Consider the following 20,106-nt stretch of genomic DNA (forward strand, 5'->3'; position numbering starts at 1 on the left):
ACTATAAAGCATACTATATAAAGTTTTCTAAATTTATCTTGAGCAAACCATGTACTTCTTGTATTAATATCCAATCCTATTTATTAAAGAATTTGTAGAGGAAAAAAAAAAAAACTTCTTCCTGGTCCTAAAAATCTTCTTCCTGGTCCTGTTCATATTTTATACCATTGCCATGGTTCTGTAGGATTCACTGTTCTCTCCTAAGTCTTGCACAGTCCCAGTTTCAGACGGTATATGCTAGTCAGTCTCGTATGAGGGCTTCTGTGCTAAAAGCAGAGAGTTCTTTATTCTCTCCATCTTTAGCTGTGAAAAATTCTCCATCAAAGCACACAATCTCACTGAAGTTCTATAGCAGATTCTACTATATTACTGCACAGGACAGAGTCACTATTTTTCAAAGCATCCTCACAAAAATTGCCTAATGGCTGTTCATTCCTGTAGCTTTTTCTTCTACTATGCTGCCTCACTAAACCTCTCTCTCTCTTTCTTTCTGACCCTCTCCCTCTCTCTCTCTTTCTTTCTGACCCTCTTTTACTTCAATCTACTCTGTACTGCAGGAGCAGGATGGGCTATTTAGACACAGAGTGCAACTTTCAGGTGGGGTAAACCCAGATAAAGGATTCCCCATTGAACAGTAGCCACTGACCAACCCCCTGTTACTTCCTGTGTCACATTATCTACTGCCTCTCTGAATATTCTTCGACCATATTGACATATGTTTACACATGTGGAGATACACACACCTGCACTTCTATACCATCCATTCAGAGAGATGATAATTTGAGAATTTAAGTTGTCCTATCAGCTTTTCAAACATTTATTATGCCAGTTATTAATATAAAACTAAATTTGAGAATATTTTTTCAATTTTAATTGAAATTCTTATTTGGCAGTATTCTGATTTTTCCCACTGGGGAGACTCATGCCCATATGAAAATATGTAACTTTGTGGTTGATCATCAATATCATCAATAGAGCTCATAATTTCCAAGACGCTGAAAAAACTAAAGAAGTGTTGACCAAGCTATTTCTGCCCATATTTAGTTCTTTGGGCTGTTTTTCTATATGTGAGGTCATAGTGACATTAGAGGAATGATAAATAAACTACTCACTCCTACCCACCATCTATTGGAGAAGGCAGAGTCATAATCATAATCATTGTATCCAATTTAACACAACAAGAATCAAACACTTACCATGTATCCGCTACTTGGTAATATAGATGTCATATGGGCTGTTAAACCAGGCATAAGAAGCTTAAATGCCAACATGTAAACTAACATCACATTATATTAAGTACCAAAATAGTTTAGAATATATGCCCAGACGTCTAAAGTCCCTAATGCAATCATAAAATTCTAGAGTCAGAAAACTTTTTATTGATTATATAGATTAATATTTTGTTTTACAAATAAAGAGGCTGACACACAGAGGCATTGATTTGTCCAAGATTTTAGGAAATTATTGCAGTGGCCATACATGTGACCAGAAGCCATGAATCCTCCCTTTGTATCTTTTGGGTGCTGCCTTCTCTTCCCATACTGAATCATATAATTCATTTGCTGGCTCTTAGACACTATTAATTTGTCCAAGGATGTATTTAAGAAAACCGATATATTCTTTTACTTTGTGATGTATATAGTAGCCATTTCAGAAATGATATTTCTGGCATTAAACATCACTGTGCACTAAAAAGTGCAATGTACTAAAAATATTTTTTATTTATTTAGATTTTAAAAATCCCTTCAAATGATAACCATCAGAACCAAATCTGAACCTAAACTATTTGAATTCTGTGTGAGTTTTTTGACCAAAATATAATTAATTCAATTTCCCCGATATCAAAATGTCACAATGAATAACTTCTTAGTCTTTTTTAAAACCAATAAATTGTACCCAAAACAATCATCTTATTCTGCTAGAATTTTGATACTGGTGTGGCTTTTACTAGCTATTTCTTATAAACTTGATATTTATGATTTGCTTAATTTAAGCTATCTTCCAGACAACAATTATTCAATTTATTGAAATTCGCTAGAAAAAATGGCCACGATATGAAACTCATTGCAATTGGAGAGGTCTTCCTTTATTTATCATTCATTCACTCATTCACTTCTCTTCCTAACTTCCTTTCACTGCTGTCAGAAGATTACTGTTATAAATTGCATTGCTTTAGATGTATGACAATGTTATTAGCCTAAACATTAATTGCATAGCCCATCCATTGGTTTATAGATGAGTTTGTAATCTAACACGAGCCAATGGAATGTGAGGGATATTTGTTGACACTTATGGAAAAGAAAAGTCTCCAATTTTTCTGTAGTAGATAAAGGTAGAGATACTCTTTGACACTAGATAGAAGGAGAATTGTCCCTTGAAGACAGTGGCAGTCATCTGGCTACCAGGACAGTACTAGGCTCAGGAAGAAGCTGTCATTGTAAAAAAAGAAAGAGCAGAGATACCAAAAGATCTTCCATTACATGTTTAGGTCTACTCATTCAAGTCTGGCCTGAAACTAGCCCTATCTCAATATGTTCTCTTTATAGCTGTGGTGGTTCAGGGTTAGTCACCCCAAAATGCGCTTCTGTGGTATGTGAATTGTTTGAGCTAAGGGTGCCTTTAGCTGCTGGCTCAGGAGAAACTCCTGCCCCCTCCCTTGACCACCTGGAAGAACTTGGATTAGGGGCCTTGCCCAGAATGGGAGATTATCAAAGATAACCTCTTTTGACCTGTCTTTAGGGCAGGATAAACTTCTATTTACTGAACATCTGTTCCTCTTATCATTCTGCAATGACCTTTTTAAGCCCCCAAGGCACCTTACTGCATCCTAGTTCAGAATGTCTTATGTACTCATGTTCCCTTTCTGTCTCTGAACCTTCCATGTGTCTGGGGTCTCTGACTCTCTCATGTATGTGGGGTTCCCATACATATGCATGTATGAAATTTGGTTATTTTCTCTTGCTAATCTGTCTCGTGTCTATTTGATTATTAGACCAACCAAAAGAACCTTGAGGACCAAGAGAAGTTCCTTTTTCCCTAACACTATTTAAGCCAATTAGAGGTGGGCTATCAGGTTTTTTGCAACAAAAAATACTGAATGACACACCACTGTTGGCATTTTGTATAAAAAAGTTTTGTTCACAATGATAGACAGTATTAGTTACCTACACAAAAAACACTGTTCTTCCTTCTTAATGAGAACCCTAATTTTATTCATAATTTAGGCCGATAATGTGATTCAGGGATCCTCCCCAACCACCCCAGAATGTTAATGTGTATTAGTCTTAACCAATCATAGTGATTCTATTTCTCTGTCAAGAGCTGCTTTAGGAATACGATATAATCAGGGACAAAAATATACATATAAGGTAAATTCTGCTATGATCATCATGGAAATTCTCCTAATTCTTAAAAAGGGGAGACTTGACAAGACTTTCCTTTCTTTTCCAGCTTTTAGGCAAAGGCCTGGTAAGAATACAGCCACCTTGCAATTAGAAAAAACAAGATAATCTAAGAGAAGCTAATCTATCGTCTTTGAGCCACAGAATGAGCTAAGCCTGGAATTCCCCAGACTTTACCTTATGTGCAGTAATAAATGCCCCATTGTTTAAGTTGCTGATAATCACATGTCCTGTTATTTGGAGTCGAAATTGCCCTGATATATTCACACACACAATATTGATTCTTTGAGTCTAATTCCAAGTAAAAATCACATTACTCAATTGATTAAACCCAATCTGAGTCTTAAAAATACAGATCCTTGTACAATTTTAAGTATACTTTCTCATCTGAAGGTTTAAGTGGTTAAAAGAGAAGTGATCAGATAATATATAATACAGATTAAATTTAAATAATTCCTATATCCTAAACCAGAGACAAAATGAGAATTTGGCTGGCTAAAAATTAATGTGTCCCTAGGCCTTTGTTTATTCAGGTGGTTAGAACCAGAAGACGCTGGGAGGATCATCTTGGATAGTAGCCAGAACAAATGCCCACAAGTCTTAATGGTAATCTTGCTGCCAATTCCTAAGATTCCTATTATCTTAGCATTTTCCAGATCGGAAATTAATAGTAGGAACAAAAAAGAATGAGACACCTATTCTATTGTTTTATTCTTTTAAAGCCAGGAATATTCCATAAACAATTGAGAAATGCTTGGAATATGACCCCCGTGGATATGCCGTAACCCCAAATCAGGAAGATATGCTGATGAGACAGGTTTACATGGGCTTACATGAATATCTGACAGTGAGGTGGGAGTTTGGGGGGCTGGCAATGAGGTTGAAAAGTGGCCTACATATTTCAGACCTGCTCCTATACAAGGATGCTGGTGGTATTGGTCATAATAATAGAAACAAGAAATGAACAGTTTTTCTGCTTTGGTGTGATTGCTAAACAAGTTCTTAGTAAAATGACACAAAGTACGTGCTCTGTAAATGTTCATTTCTTTCCCCACTTCTCTTTCTCATTCTCTTTTCTTCTCATCTTTGTAACTATGAAGAAGAGGGCTAAGGACAAAGGGAAATCGTAGCTATAGAAGTTCTTCGATATCTCTTATAAATATTATTTTTCTAATATTTTTGTATAATACATCCAAATTACAACAAAATTTCTCAGTATCAGAATGGAAGAATTTTGTTGAGTATTTCACTAGTTTCCTAGACAATATTTTGTGCTTCTCTAGAGTGCATTGGATTTAAGCCCAACCTGAAAATAACTCCTTTACCGTTAGATAATATTCTCAAGGCATATAATTTACATGGTAAAGTAGGTAACTAATGGGAAACCATCTATGAAAATTAACATTTGTTCCAGATATCAGAAGATTTCCTAAATAAAGAAAAGCTTGTTTGAATTCCCTCTTGAGAAATTTCTCTATTGCTTTCGAATTATCTTTTGTAATCTCAAGATGAAATTAAATCTTGAAATTTCAAAAAAAAATCAAGCTGATAAAAACTGAAATGGCATTCCACTGAGAGGAAGAATTGGAAGAACTATATTCCACAGGCTGTCCTCAAGAACAGGGCATTTTTATGCTGCCAAATTAACAACATAGCAGAGACATCTCTGGCCTTCACCCGTCCCAGAGTCCATTTTTTATTATTGTCTTATTACTATAAAATTTAAACTAACAGCTAGTTGCACAAAATAAAAGTGAAAGAGTGAATAAAAACCAAGTTACATATGATTATCTGTATAGGAGGTAAGATTGATAAGCAGTCTTTGTTTCTGTGAACTATTTCTCTCAAGTGTGCAAGGGCCCTCCCACTTTGACAGTTTCTTTCCCATTTCAACTCTGCTATTGCTTCTTATGCACTTACACCATTTTATGGCTTCTTCTCTATCATCCACCTTTCTCTTAGTCTCTTTTGAATTGAACCCTGAAGATTCCAATGATAAATGTCCAAGTGCTCAGGTGTGCCACAATAAAGACCATTTGTATCATCTGATAAGTGGTCCCTACCAGCTTGCTAGTTTCTTATGGCCATCTATTACATTTTCATAACACAACTAATGCTGAGGAAGAAGTAATAGAGTTTGGAGAAGTCGTTAATGAAATAGTACCCCATAGAGGTTACAAACAGAATTTTTGAATGAGAATTACAAAGGCACAGAGATAAAAGATTTTATAGGAGCCTGACCTAATGGGTATGGAGACAATTAGACAAAGTTAAGAGTTTAAATCAACAGGACTTTGTGATAAGATGGATGGAAGAGCATAGAAGAGCAAAGGAGAAATCTAAAGTAAGCCTCAAATTTCTGACTTTAACAAGTTAATGCATGGCGATGCCATTTTTTTCAGCTGGTGAACACTAAAAGATTGATTTTGGAGATTAATAATGAGATCAGTTCTGTATATATTGTTCCTGAGTTATTTATGAGCTATAGCAATGGAGGGTGCAGGATCCAGAGCTCAGGTCTATTGTAGAGTTGTAAATAAGGGCATCATTCACACAAACTGATTGCAATCAAGGCTGCAAGAGCTAATGAAATTACCTATGGAGAGAAAGAAGAAAGTTTAAGGCCAAGAATGTAAGGATTTCCATGTAGTAACTGCTCTGAGGAGGAGCTCACAAAATGAGACTCAACAAGAAATCAGGAAGTTTGGAGGAAAAGATTGTCATATCACCAAAGTCAAGTGAAGTTGGGAGCTGCCAACAGTGGCAAATGTTCAGAAGTCACATAAGATGAACACTGAAGCAAGTCCATTGGATTTAGTAACATCAGCAATCTCAGCAAAGCCAAGTTTAGAGATGTAATTGGAAGCAAAAGCTAGAGTGCAATGGGTAAACACGAGAAAGGCATGAATAAATGGAGTTAGACTATAGACAACTCTTCCAAGAGATTTGACTATAAAGGGGAGAAGAGTGGATGAGCAATAGCTGAAGAGGCATTAAGTAGTGAAAGGGTTTGATTTCTTTTTTAAGATGGTGGCCATTGAATAAGTTTCCATGCTAATGGCTTGGAATCAGTAGAAAAGTTAACATTTACAAGAAAGAGGGACTAATAATAGAATGAGATTCTAGAGGATGCGGGAAGGTCTGGAATCCAGACTTCCCTGGATGTTTGGAAATCCTCAGTTGCCCTTATTTGAAATCCAAGTCTTTTGGCAACATTGCACCAAAATGAGCTTCCTGGGCCTCCTGTAATAGATAGATTATTTTTATCACTCAGATATTAATTAGTTTTCCCTTCTGTAATTGTTTTCTATTACTACTATAAGTTAATTTGATTAAAACAACACAACTTTATCATTTTACAGTCTGGAGGTCAGAAATCCACAATAGGTGTCACTGGACTAAAATCAAGGCTCAACAGGGCTGTGCTCCTTATAGCAGATCTAAAGGAGAATCCATTTCTTTGCCTTCTACCATGAGCATGCTTTGACTTGTGGCTTTTTTCTCCATCTTCAAAGTCAACAGTGAGGCATCTCCAGAAATTTCTCTCTGACTCTGACCTATTATCTCCCTCTTACAAAGGACTCATGATTACATTTGGCGCTTCCAGATAATCTAAAATAATCTTCCCATCTCAAGATCCTTAACTTAATCACATCTGCTAAGCACCTTTTGACCTATAAAGTAACATATTCACAGGTTTGGGAAACATCTTTGGGGGGACATTATTCTGCCTACCCTATCTTCCTATTTCTCAATAGCCAGGGATAAGAAGCTGTAGAATTCATAGGTCTGACAACTTGCTGAGAATTATGGATGAAGCCTTAAGAATTTCCACTACTTGATGTTTTAAATAAGTAAAAATCTCAGTAATCAATTTCAGCAATGTCATTCTCAAATGATAAAGTGTTAAACACTTGGAGAATTTGATCTAGGTAATGTGAAGATCCCACTTGGCCCAGTCTAGCAGTAGTTGATGTCATCATTTTTAGCATTCCAGGGCAAAATAAATGAACAACCCAAATAAATTCCGTAAGATCTTTTAGCTGCTATTTTTAAAGAAAACATTATTCTGAACTTTGTTAAAACAGTAAGGAAGACTTTATTCAGGGCTATCGTGATAGGTGTCAAGACTATCACGATAGAGAAGAGAGATTGGCTCATCTGTGAATACAACAGGAAAAGTGAGGATTTATAGCGAAGGATCAGAGTGGTGGGATAAGTGAATAGAAAATGACGAGGGAAAGCAGGTAGGTCAGGGTGATCTATATCACTTGAGGGGATGGTGGAAAATGAGAAACTGGGTCAGATATTGAGAGCGATCAGATACCAAGGATGGGAAATTCTCTCAAAAACAATTTGGCAGGATTCTTGCTACAACAGGGCTCTTGAAGATTAGTCAAGAAATGGGCTTGGAGGAGCCTGACTAAAGTTTGGTGAAAGAGAATGTCTTTGTAACTATAGTTTTTTGTGGGTTTTTTTTTGGAATTTATTACATTTTACGCACAGACTCCTCAACTCCAGCCAAGAAGTACTGAGTCTATAACTAGCACTGTATCTAGAGAGCTGGTAAAATTCAATGGTGCTATCACTGTCATCCTGGGGCTAATCAAAAGGGAAAAATTAAGGAACAGGGTAAGATTTAAGGAAGTAAAGAAGTCATGTGTTATGAGATATAGTTGCCCATGTAACTCAAAATTTTGCAAGCAAAAATGAGCACATCCAAGTGTCCTGTTGTCGGGAACATTAAATAGCTGTGTCAAGTCAGCAAAATCAAAATGACTTGTACCCCCTCTTCACAAACCACATTCTCTTGCATAGTTTAAACAAGTAAATCCAGATCAACAAAAATGATGAATCCTTTATCCCATCTTTCACACACACACGCTTAATTTTCATTGTCATTATCAAAAAATAACTAACCTTGCCAATACTATTATTACTACAACATCGTTTTATTTCTCAATGCCATTCAACACTAGAAACTCTAACATCTTTTGAAAAATTAATGCCAATAAACTAAATTGGCATTCCTTACTTTAGAAGAACTTAGTATCACATGACCTCTGTGCATCAGAAAGAAAAGTAGGGACAAGTCTGTTAGACACTCTAGTGCAACATGCAGTCCAAATGATGTAAAATAATCTCTACTTTTATTCCTCTAATTGACTTCAAATCCGTGCTGATTCCACTTCAGATAAACATAGAAACAGTCCTTATTTATTGTCTCTTCTTTTCGTTCCTTTCTCATAATCTCCTGGGTCTCTCCCTCTCTTGAATTTCCTGTTTTCCTACCAGAGTCCATTTTTACCTTTTGGCCTCTGGCCAGGCTGTCAGTCATTGCATTCATCCATCATTCTCTTCAAAGGAGCCAGACCTATTGGAGGGAACTTTAGGTCCTGCTAATAGGAAGAGGTAGGAGAGCTTCTAAAAGACCTTCCTTCTGCTTAAATTGATCCCCTCTTGGCATAACTCAGGTGCATTGCTATGCTAACAGTGTTCGTGTCATTTTTCAAAGAACTCCTGTAGCACAATCTGATGTGATCTGAAACCCCGAAGTGGCTGGGAAGAAACCTTGCCCAGAAAGGGAGCTGCGAGCTAAGTTAACCTATGCTGTTATACTCTCACCCTAGTAAAACACTTTGCCCTAGTGGTGTAGATAGAAGGTGGAAAACAGCACTGCACTCTGCCCACCAGGCAGTATCCGGCCACCGGGGATTTCCCCCGTCTCCCACCACATCAGTCTGTATTTATGTTGTGGCACCATCTTTGAGATATCCTCACTTCTCTTCCACACACGCAAGCCTACCAACCTCCCCAAGCTACTCCCAAGTTTTCACACATCTTTCTGTGATAATAATCTCATGAGTCTTTGTGGACATATTAGCTGACTCCAGCAAGCTCCAAGAAGAAAACCCTGGACTCAGATCTGCAGAAGGGGATTCACTCTCTCCCTGCGTAGTGGTGATAGCTGTTAAACTCCCTTGGAAGCTGGGGAATCACTGTGCTTCCACCCCAAGGCATGATCTCTCCCTTCCTCTTCCTCTCACACACTCCCTTTTCCACTCACTTTTCATGGGAAAGAAAAGAGAGACTCCTCTCCAGACCACTTGTGAGGAAAAGGATTCATCTATCCAGGGGGAAATAGAAGCAGAAGCAGAAGCAAAAACAAACTGCTCATTTTCTCTGGATATTCTGGAGATAATTTAGCCAGGTTAGAACTGGCAAGATGCTGTTGAGCTTTAAGCTAATTAAAGAGGAGTGGGTGCCACAAGGACCATGGATGCAATCAGCGAGCAACATTTACAGTCCGAACCATATCAGGTAACAAGGGAGAGGTACAAGGAGTACGTTAGATGTGCTCTCTCTCCTCCTGCTGTGAATACTGCAGCCTTGTCAAGAAGAAGCTTCCCTGGGAGATTTCTGGTCTACCTTTTCAGATTTAGCCAAAAGCTTAGTTCCTCATACCTATAGTAGGTCAGTAGAAATTCTCCTGTAAAAACCTGGCTGATCATCAGAATTATCTGGAGGGCTTTATAAAAATATAGATTTCCAGACGCCCTCCTAGATTCACTCAAGCAAAACTTCAGCAGTGAGGCCTTGGATTCTCCGTATAGATGAAGTTTCCAGGTGCCCGCTTGGAGAACCATTTTCATAGCTAATAGAATCTAAGTCATAGATGTGGAAGAGACCTATTCTATATTTTCCATTTTTCTATTAAAAAAGAAACCTTAAACTCAGAGTTAAGTGCAAAGTTATACAATTAAATCAGTTTATTATCTGAAGAAAAATGTAATAGTGAAAAGCTTTGTGTGAAAAAAAATATGTGTCTGGGGAGAAAATCGAAAAACCATTGTAATAATACACCAATTGAAACCTTTTGCCCAGCCACTGCTATGGTGATTTGTATCATATATACACTTAATTTGTTCACTTAACAAATGTGCTGAGTGCTGCTTTAGGCACAGAGGATATAGTAGTGAACAAAACCATCAAAAAGTTCTGTCCTCATGGAGCTTTCCTCATTCTAGTATGAGTTAGAGTCTGCCAACAGAGTAGTCAGATATAGCATGTCAATAAAAACAAAGCAGGAAATAGGATTTGACGTGTTTAGCAATGGAGGTCAGGTTGAAGTTGTAGGCACGATGGCTGGGAAAGGCTTCGTTGTGTGAAGGTGACTTTGAAAAGGCCTGTAGGAATCGAGGGAGCTAGCCATGAATGTATCAGGGGTACAATTATCCAGGCAAAGGAAATAGCAAGTGCAAAGGCTCTGGGGTGGGGACATGCCTGGTCTGTTAGGAATGAAGATAGTGGGAATGTAGCAGAATGAATGAGGAGAGGAAGAATAGATGTGTCAATGAGGTAAAGGGGCACCAGATCACATAGGACCTTGCAGTGTAAGCACTTGTGTGTCTAGTCTGTCTGAGATGGAAAAGTATTGGAGGATTTTGGACAAAAGAGTGTCAAGACCCAACTTATATTTTAATGAGACCTGTCTGTGCAGCATTGAAATCAGACTGAAAGGGCAGTAACAGAAGCAGGGGGGCCAGATATGAAGTTATTGCAGTGCTTCAACCACAAGATGAGAGAATTAACCTCTTCGATATGTGTTAAGCCTGGGCATCACAGTGTGTTTAAGCTTCGGAGTGAAGGTAGGAAGGAGGCTAGGAATCTGCAGTGCCCTCAGTCTGCTTAGCTCCCGTGTCTTACAACGAAAGCATCCTTCCACCCACCACAAAAGTGATGCTAACGGTTAGAGATGAGGGATTCTCATCCTACTTGGTCTCCAAACATTAATCAAGTCCTCAAAGCATCCACACCAGCCACACCCTTCACATTGGTTCTGGAGACGGGTGAGGGCACAGCACCTGCTTGAGGCCCAATAAACTTGAAGTAATAAGCGCTTCCTACATAGTCTAGAGACTTCTTGTTTTTCATAAGCGTTTTTGTTGTTGTTGTTGTTTTGATTTGTTTTGTTTCACTAAGTGTTCTATAGGCTCTCTGACCTCATTGTTCTCCAGGGCACTTATTTCCCCATGTTATTAGGGCTGCAGCCTTTCCATCATAGTTGCAACTAAATATCCTGCTTCCTCCAAAGCATTTATTAAAATAAACAGATATTCTCAAGCTCTTAGTTATGGGGCTGTTGGGCTCTTGCTAGGTGAAAATATATATTTACTCCAGGTGCCACTGCACCTCAACTTTTTCCTTTTAAACATAATCCTGTTATAATAATGGTCATCATTATGAAATGGAAAGTTTTGTGATATATATGGAAAATTCCTAGCAAATATCACACTGTATTTTAATTCTTCTAACTGGCCAAACTTATTTGCCAATTAAATCTGTTCTTATAATGCTGCTTATTTTTTCCAAATCGACAAACACTTGCCAACTTCAGATGTATTCTAAGTGTTCACAGCATTAGTGGAAAGAAATTGAAACCCTTCAAACTCGATCATTTGGCACCAGAGAGATTGGTCTCTGTACAAATAAAAACATTGACGTGGGAGGGTAGAGAAATCTTCAAGAAGTAAGACTAATCTGATTTTTAAGAAGTAAAATATTTGTGCTATAAGAATGCAAAAAATAAGTGAATCATTTATTCCAGAGAATTATTGTTCTCAAATGTCATCATAAAAGTCTAGAGAAGGAGAGAAAACTAGGAAGGTTTTTGTCGTCAGTTTTTTATGCAAGTAGTGAGAGGGATATATTTACAAATGCCAGTTTTCAAGTCCAAGTATGGGCTCCCTGTGGTTACTGAGAAATATACACAGCTTTCAAAACCAGCATGAAGGTGAGTCAGAGTGATGGGCATTTGTACAGAGGAGGAAGCTGACATAGTCTTTTAGGTCAAACAGTAATCCTGGGTGGCTCTGGTGGAATGAGATATTTAATCACCTCACCGGTAAGAGTCTTTCTTCTCAAGTAAATAGCTGGCAATCTTGGTCATTAGTTTGGAAGGCAGAGAGAAAAGTAAACGTTCACAAGTGAGTACCCAGCAGAGGTGTTTGTTTAAGCTAAATCCTGAATGTCCTGTAGGCCCTAATTTAGTGCTGCCTCTTTCCTGCACAACTGTGGAGCTGCGACCGTAGGAGCCAGCACTGCATCTGATTCATCCTCCATGTGTGTTCTTATGCCCCAGTGACTAATTACCAAGTGAACGAATGAAGAAGATGACCATGGAGGATGCTTGAGACCACACTGGGAACAAGTGTGCTTCCCATTGCTAGAGGTGTTTTAATCAGAAATGAGATCAGTGGTTCTCAGCATTCTCCGCTGAGTGAACACTTCTGGGTTGTAGCATGAGTGAAGGGATTAAAATGGAACACCCTTTTTAGAAATAAGTATTTTGAAAATCTAAAAAAAGCTTTCTAGCCATTCACTGGGCCACCCTTCGGCACAGTAGATCTGTTTACAGTAAACTACTAACTTCCCGGATTCACCAGGCAGTATTTTTACATGTTATATTTTCACATCTCCTTTCTCTGATTAGCAAGTTGTAGCCTGCTCTCCTCACAGTCTGACCATCACAACCTTCCAATCCTATTTGATATCTCTATAACAACATGGAGCTGCATGATGGCAAAAGGCAAATTCTATTTATTGATTACAATTGGCAGCTGACCTATGAAGAGCTTGGCAGACACAAATGTCTGAGAGCCACTCGCTTAGAAAATCATCAATTAGGGACATTGCAGAAATAATTCCTGTACAGGTGAGACCAAATCACTCCCAAAATGCACATTCCAACTCTAAATTTCTAAGCTACTCCTTAAACTATAATTACCTCTGCTGTGAACTCTGTTGTCATTTTTGACATAACTCTCCTGTGGCACTTTGCTGAGAGCATAAAGGAACTTAGGGTATGAATAATGAGAATCTGGAAATGGCCGAAGGCAAATGTCATGATTTCTTCTGGGCCTTTCATCTTTCAAAGCTGACATAGAAAAGTGAGCCCAGCCTGGCCCTGCTGCAGGTAAAAGTCTCTTCTCATCTGTCTTCTTTCTAAACCTTTCCAGACCTGCACAGCTACCACCACCCCTTCTCCCGTCTCCTCTTTGCCGTGCCCCTAAGCCCTCATTCTCACTCCTGCTTCTCACCTATTTTAAGTGGAAGCAGGAAGAAGAGAAATTATGAAAACTGGTGTGTGCTTGTAAAAACCTCCATAATAGCAGCAATTTTAATGGGTTCATATGTTGACTGTGGTTAATCAGATTTGCCTTCTTTCTCTGACAGATAAGAGGAATCTCTCTTGTCTCTGGTTCTCCTTGAGCCTCTAGGTACGGGATTAAACTTTAGATTATCTGTTCAGATGACAAAACCTCATACATCAAGCAGCCACGTCCCTGGCAAGAATATCTGAGCTGCTAGTGAAAGCCTAGGAAAGACCACAGGTACTTGAGATTTGGGGACACGTAGAGCTGTCAGGACCTTAGGGACACACATACCTTCCAGATGAGGGAGACTGAACTAGGGGAGAGTAGTTCAGAACAGGTCATGTGAAGGTTACCGGTAGAATCTGGAAAACTGTGGCCCTGGGCTATTTCCAACACAAATAGGATGTAAGACTGCTGGAGTCCCCACTTTGTTGAAGTGTTTAAAACCCTTTTGATATTTGTGATGTGTTTAGAAACGGAACAATAATATTTTTGTTTTATGTGTAAAGAAGTCATTTAATAGTAAAATGTACTTGTGCGAGAAATTTCTTTTTTGGTGTATATATTCTTTAGCTTATCTCTTTATCAACATTTTTATTTAATATATAAAAGCAATAGAGTAGGAATCAAAGACGTCATGCCATCTCTCCTTTTTCAGCTTCATGTCCTTCTCTACTCCTTTTCCAATTGTCTTCTCCCTGTGCTAGGGACTGAATTGTGCCCCCACCCCCATTCATATGTTGAATCCCTAACCCCCAACATCGCAGTATTTGGAGATGGTGCCTTTGAGAATTAGTTAGGTTTAAATGAGGTGAGGTCATGAAGATGGGGCCCTCTTAATATTAAGGCCCTTATAAGAAGAAACATCAGAGAACTTGTGGTCTCTCTCTCTCCATCATGTGAAGATACGATAAAAAAGTAGCTCTCTGCAAACCAGGAAGAGAGTTCTTACCAGAACTGCACCACCCTGATCTTGGACTTCCAGACTCCAGAACTGTGGCAAAAGAAATTTCTGTTGTTTAAGCCGCCCAGTCTATGGTATTTTGTTATGGCAGCCTAAGCTGATCAAGATACCCTGTCTTTCTTTCTCTACTACTACTGTCTTCTGAGAGGGCAGAGACAGAGGATGGAGACCTAGTGACTATAATTACCTATGTAATATCACCCTGCTGCATTTTTGCCCCTTTATCGTTAGAATTAGATGAAGAAAGTATTATACTCATATTGCATTATTTAAAACAAAAAAACTCGTGACCAGTTTGCCTTCTGGAATGACACTAAACTCCTTTCATCATTGTGCAAATTGGTAGAAATAACTTTTTCTGAGAAGAAGAGGGAAACTGAGGAAAGAGAAAACTGAAGGAGAAGTCAAAGAGAAAAGAGAAGGTGACAGACGAGCACATACAAGAAGCTCCTGAGGAAGCCCTCCGTCCCTGAGCTTCTCCAAGGCCCAGCCTTCCCGTCCTGCACGCCGTTCCTTTCCTTAGCATCTTCCCACTGCCTCCTGCTGCCACTGCTCATCTTTTCCTTCCTCTCCTATTGAAACTCACTTCAACCCACAAGAATTTATTCTCCCAAGCCCAGATTTCCCTGCCTCCATCTTCTGGGGTAACAGAAAGATAATGGTTAATGGTTGAGGATCAGTGATCCTCCCTCCCAAATAACAATTGTCCATGTTAATTAAAGGCATATACAAGGAACACATCCACTTTGGCTTCAGAGTGTTCATTTAAAAGGAAACCCTTGCCCAGTACTATTCGGTAGAAAAATAATGAGAGCCACAAATAGTATTTTTTATATTTTCTAGTAGCCGTATTTTTAAAATTTAAAAACAAATGAGTGAAGTTCATTTTAAAAATATATTTTACCACAATATATCTCAAATATTATCATTTTAATATTTAATCAATTTTTTATATTTAATGAGATATTTCACATTTTTTTCAAACTAAGTCTTCCAAATTAAATATGTGTTTTATATTTACAGCACATCTCAGTTCAGACTACCCACATTCAATTGCTTAATGGCCACATATAGCTAGTGGCTATCATATTAGATAGCACAGCCCTACACAGAGGAAAGGAAAGGTGAGGCCCTGGCATACCAGCAGATGGGTAAGGCCTGCCACCATATAGACTCCCCATGCAGGGCCTAAAAGCACAGACCTATTGCAGAGGCAACAAACTAAATGCTCCTTTGAGATCTGAGATTGTTTTCATTGCTTTTTAAGAAAGATACTAACCGCCATCTCCTTAAATAGTTAGAAGTTCAAATGTTAAGAACAAAATTCTCCATGGATTCTTGAAAGGTAGTATATTGCTAGTAATAATTTCTAAGAGCAAAGTCTGATCTCTCCCCTCATCATTTTTGTGAGGCCAAAGCATCCTGCCCACTGTGCAATTCAGTGCACAAACTTTCACTCTGTGATCTCTCAGGAAAGTGATGACTGCAAATTGGTCTTATTTGCTGAGAAATGGGTGATTACCTGCCTGCATGGACTATCACAGCAAAACTGTCCCATCCTTAGCAGGTGCGTAAGTACACAATAGTAGCAGGCTTTTGTATCCTGGACTAAAGGTTAGGTTTCTCTCAAGTGTAGCTGTGGGGTTTGTTTTCACTGGGGGTTGAGTAAATGCTGAACCTTCTTTCATTGGAGCAACCAACTGTCAAGACCATGTGTCAGATTCATCCATATGCTTTTGGCTTGATTGTTCCTACAATTGTACCCAAGTTCTGATGCCCCTTCCTTCTAATAGCTGACGACTGCCTTTTACATAACTCAGAGAAGTGATTTTAATGGCGGACATTTCAGAATAAGAGTGGTAAGGAAGATGGTACTGCTAAATCTAGTAGAATGGGCTTTGCTTTCAGCAGCTAAAATTTGTGATGGTCTAAGTGAAGTTTATTTTCAAGGGTTCCCTGCTGCCAGCCACTAATCTTTCATCTATTTGTTGGAGCCTCTGTCTCCTTCCTCATTCAGGGCTTTATCCTTATCTGAGGGGCTAGCTGATAGAAATTGATAAAGGATAAGCTATTATTTCCAAGAAGTATTGGTAATTTTATTAAGAAATGGTGAAAAGACTTCAGACTTAAAAAAATGAATCTCTATGGGAGATATGCTAATAGTTTTCCTAAATCACCTCAAATTACACCCCTGCCAACTCTAAAGCAGACTCAAGTTAAGAAACTAGTCTTTTCTCATTCGCTTCTCCCACAAAGAGCAATGACCTTTTTCTTTTTCTTTTTTTTTTCCAGTCTAATTAAAATTCAAATTAAAGCATACTTCTACTTGATTATAGCTCTTGTGAAAGATTCTTAGGGAAAAAGATAACATGAAAATTGGGATCGCTGTTATTTGTAGGTTGGGTTTTTAAGGACAGCCCATTCCCATGGTTAATTGAAAGTTAAATATGTATAAAAAAGAGTTGGCTAAGACTGAGTTTCCTCCCTCTCCAGAGGATTCCAAGTTCTTTTTTCATGAACACCCAGAATCTCCCTTCACTGGATTCAGATTCCATTCTCAGTATATCTGACCAGATGACGCAACATCTGTGTTCTCTTTTAAGAACGTGAGAAATGAAGCTTTTCATCTTCTCTCTCTTTGAGTTCTGAGAAATTCAATTAAAACTGCTCAGATTTTCCTTTTCTTGTTTGCTTTAGAAGGCAGCTCACCAGAAGAGTCCTGTGGCAATCTCCGAACTGTGGAAGAAGGTGATCGAAAATTTAGCCTGATTATGGAGTTGTCAACTCAGGTTTCCCTTCAGACTGAGAAAATAACTCAGCTGGAAGAAGTTTTAGAGGAAAAGGAAAGGAGGATTCAGCAGCTGGAAGCCGAACAGGGGGCCCTTCCTTTTCAAGAGGTCAAGGACTCTCCAGAATGTTTACAAGAAGCCCCAATTTTCTTTAATAATAGCATTACTCCTGTGGTCTCTGATGAGGATAAGTAAAGATTCCCAGTAAGAAAATAATAAAAGTTTATTAAGTATCATCTAGGTAAAGTCCAGAACCTTGGTAGGCTCCTCATTAGCAAACTCAAGTTCAAGTACATGGGTTGGTATTGGAAGGAAACAAAACAAAAGGAAGTATTCAGAAACAAACACTGAATGTTGCCCCTTTTCGCATCAGGAGTCCCATAATCTGCACAGCTGTATGTTTTCAGACAATCCTGGTAACGGTGGGAGAGGGAACATCACTAAACTAGAGAGATGGTCAGAGAAATTAGCATCATCCTCTCGCCAGAGATTTGTCACACTGCAAAGGAAGGGTGGCACTCGTTTTAGTATGCAGCTCAATTGTGAACAGAAAGCTGTCATGGAGAGCAAGCTTCAAACTGGGGAATGTTAGGGTACTGAAAAGCAGAATCATTGCTAGCTGAGTAAATAGCCATGAGGTCTGTTCTTTCTTGTCCTCTAGAATGTATTTCTTTACTGCATGTATTTCATTAACATTTAGCAAGAGTGGAAATGACATAAAACCAAAGCAATCAAAAGAAATTTAAAAAATGGATGAATCAGAGCTCCAGTCCTTTGGGGAAAGTGTCCTGGGATAGCATCTCCTTGGGAAAACACAGGACACTGATTTTTCCCTTAGGAGCAAGACTAAGACCAAAGCAAAATACACTTTTTTATTCTGATTGTACCAAGGAGCTGTGAACAGCACAAAATAATGTCAGGAAAAATTGAGAATGGGCAAAAGAATTAATGGAATAGAATGGAATATTCCTCTCTATGCATGCCCCTCAAATAAACTATTTCCCACCCAGAGAATGCAGGTAGGCACTAACTTTAAGGAAGACTTTGGTACTTAATTCTTACTGTCCTGATACAGCAGGACTCAGTCAAACAAATCTAGCTCTCCCATGACTCTAATGCTACTTCTTGATTTAATTCAACCAGTTCAACAAATACCTATTTAAACTCTTCTACCTACCACACACAATAATAGATGTTAGAAATATCATAGCAAATGTAAGAATCACAACTTTTATAATCCAGGAATTCACAGACACACAAGAGTCTCCTTAAATGTAGACACAAGAGCAATTGCAAAGGCAGATGGGAAATAGAGGAGAGAACTTGGGTGAATGTGGGTAAACCTAATTAGCACAGCTTTAGTAGAGGTTTTCAAATTTACTAAGCCTGAGTGATCGGTAAAAACGCACATTCCTGTGCTCAGGTGTATAACCCAGGAATATGCATTTTAATGAACATGTGTGGTATTCCTGATGAATGCATTCCAGCAACTACACTTTAAAACACATTGGTTTAGAGCTGGCTTTAAATTAAAAGACTATTCTGGAAGTAGAACTGCTCCTTACAAATCAGGGTGAGGAGTCTTCTATTACAGTATGTAACTAGTGTATACTCTGATTACGGATCCTGACTATCTACAAAACAGTTTCTAAACCTGACTCTTCTTATTTTTTAAGGAGATAGTTGAATTTTGAACTCATAATAGGTTTGCCAATTATATTGACTCTAGTGGTTCACCAAAAAAGAAAAAAAAAAAAAAGACATGAGTTCTTCCTTCCGGTAGGTTCCATTTTCATACACAACTATAATCTTCCCATATTTGTTTGTAACCTCAGTTTAACCTGAAATGTCTGTATGTACAGGTGCATCCATCATCAGAAATGGAGCCAATGTACAACTAACTCCCTGATCATGAACACACACCAACCCCAGAAAGTGAATGAAAGCACTTGTCTATGGCTCCAAAAGAAACTTTTCCATGGAATCTACTTCAGCCCTTACAAAATCTACTTCAGAAATCCCTTCTGTCTGGTTCTTCCATTTCACCTCCTCAAATCCTATGATCTCCCTTGCCCTTTCTATTTCTCCAACACCAACTAGGTTTCCCAGTTCTGCCCATTGCTTCTGACATCATGGTGAGTCTGAGGGTTGGCATGTTCCAACTGTATATTTCTGCAAGAAAGCTTTAAATCTTTCCATTTGTTAAGAGTGGACTAGCTCCAAGACAATCTATCACCTTTGCAATTTTGATTTTATTATGATCAAGTCTCCATCTCTTTATTTTACCAAAGATTGTTTTAATCCCATGAGATATTAAGGGTGAGCTACATGGAAAGTAGCGAGGAGAGAAAAAAAAGTCTCATCATATCCCAGACAGGATGATGGTAACTTCTACATCAATTTCCCCTGGCTAATGCCCTCACTAGCCCTCATCAGAAAAGCAGGCTTTCAGTGGAGATAAAATAACAGACAGAACTGAAACTGCTGTTAATAATTAAATGAGCCTGTCACCTTTAAATAGTCAAAGACCAGCCACTGAAGAAGAAAGCTTCGAGGGTCATGTTACCCTGAAAAGCCATCTTTACAACAAGCTGATCCTGATTCAGGTCTAGGTTATCTCCAAATTGGAAGTGGGAAGGAGGTTTGGCCTAAAGGTGACAAGACTAATTTCTGTTACTGACATCTTAATAATAAGAATTCTTTTAATACCTTAATAATAAGAATTCTTTTAATTTTCAGGTTTATTGAGGTGGGGGGAGAGGGTAATAATAGGTGCTACTGGACTCCAAGGCGTT

At 38.5% G+C, this 20,106-nt stretch overlaps 1 protein-coding gene across 1 annotated transcript in view; it reads left to right on the forward strand.

Annotated features, from left to right (window-relative positions):
- CCDC192 (coiled-coil domain containing 192) overlaps positions 1 to 17,506 on the forward strand; it is a 172,780-nt gene extending 155,274 nt beyond the window's left edge. The window contains exon 6 of the mRNA XM_039848352.1: positions 17,220 to 17,506. Within this exon, the coding sequence (XP_039704286.1) occupies positions 17,220 to 17,506 (287 nt within the window). The remainder of the gene's footprint in view (positions 1 to 17,219) is intronic.
- The last annotated feature ends 2,600 nt before the right edge of the window (positions 17,507 to 20,106 follow it).

Source organism: Pteropus medius, unplaced genomic scaffold, assembly GCF_902729225.1.
Source record: "Pteropus medius unplaced genomic scaffold, Ma_sr-lr_union100, whole genome shotgun sequence".
In the NCBI taxonomy this organism is placed as follows: Eukaryota; Metazoa; Chordata; class Mammalia; order Chiroptera; family Pteropodidae; genus Pteropus; species Pteropus medius.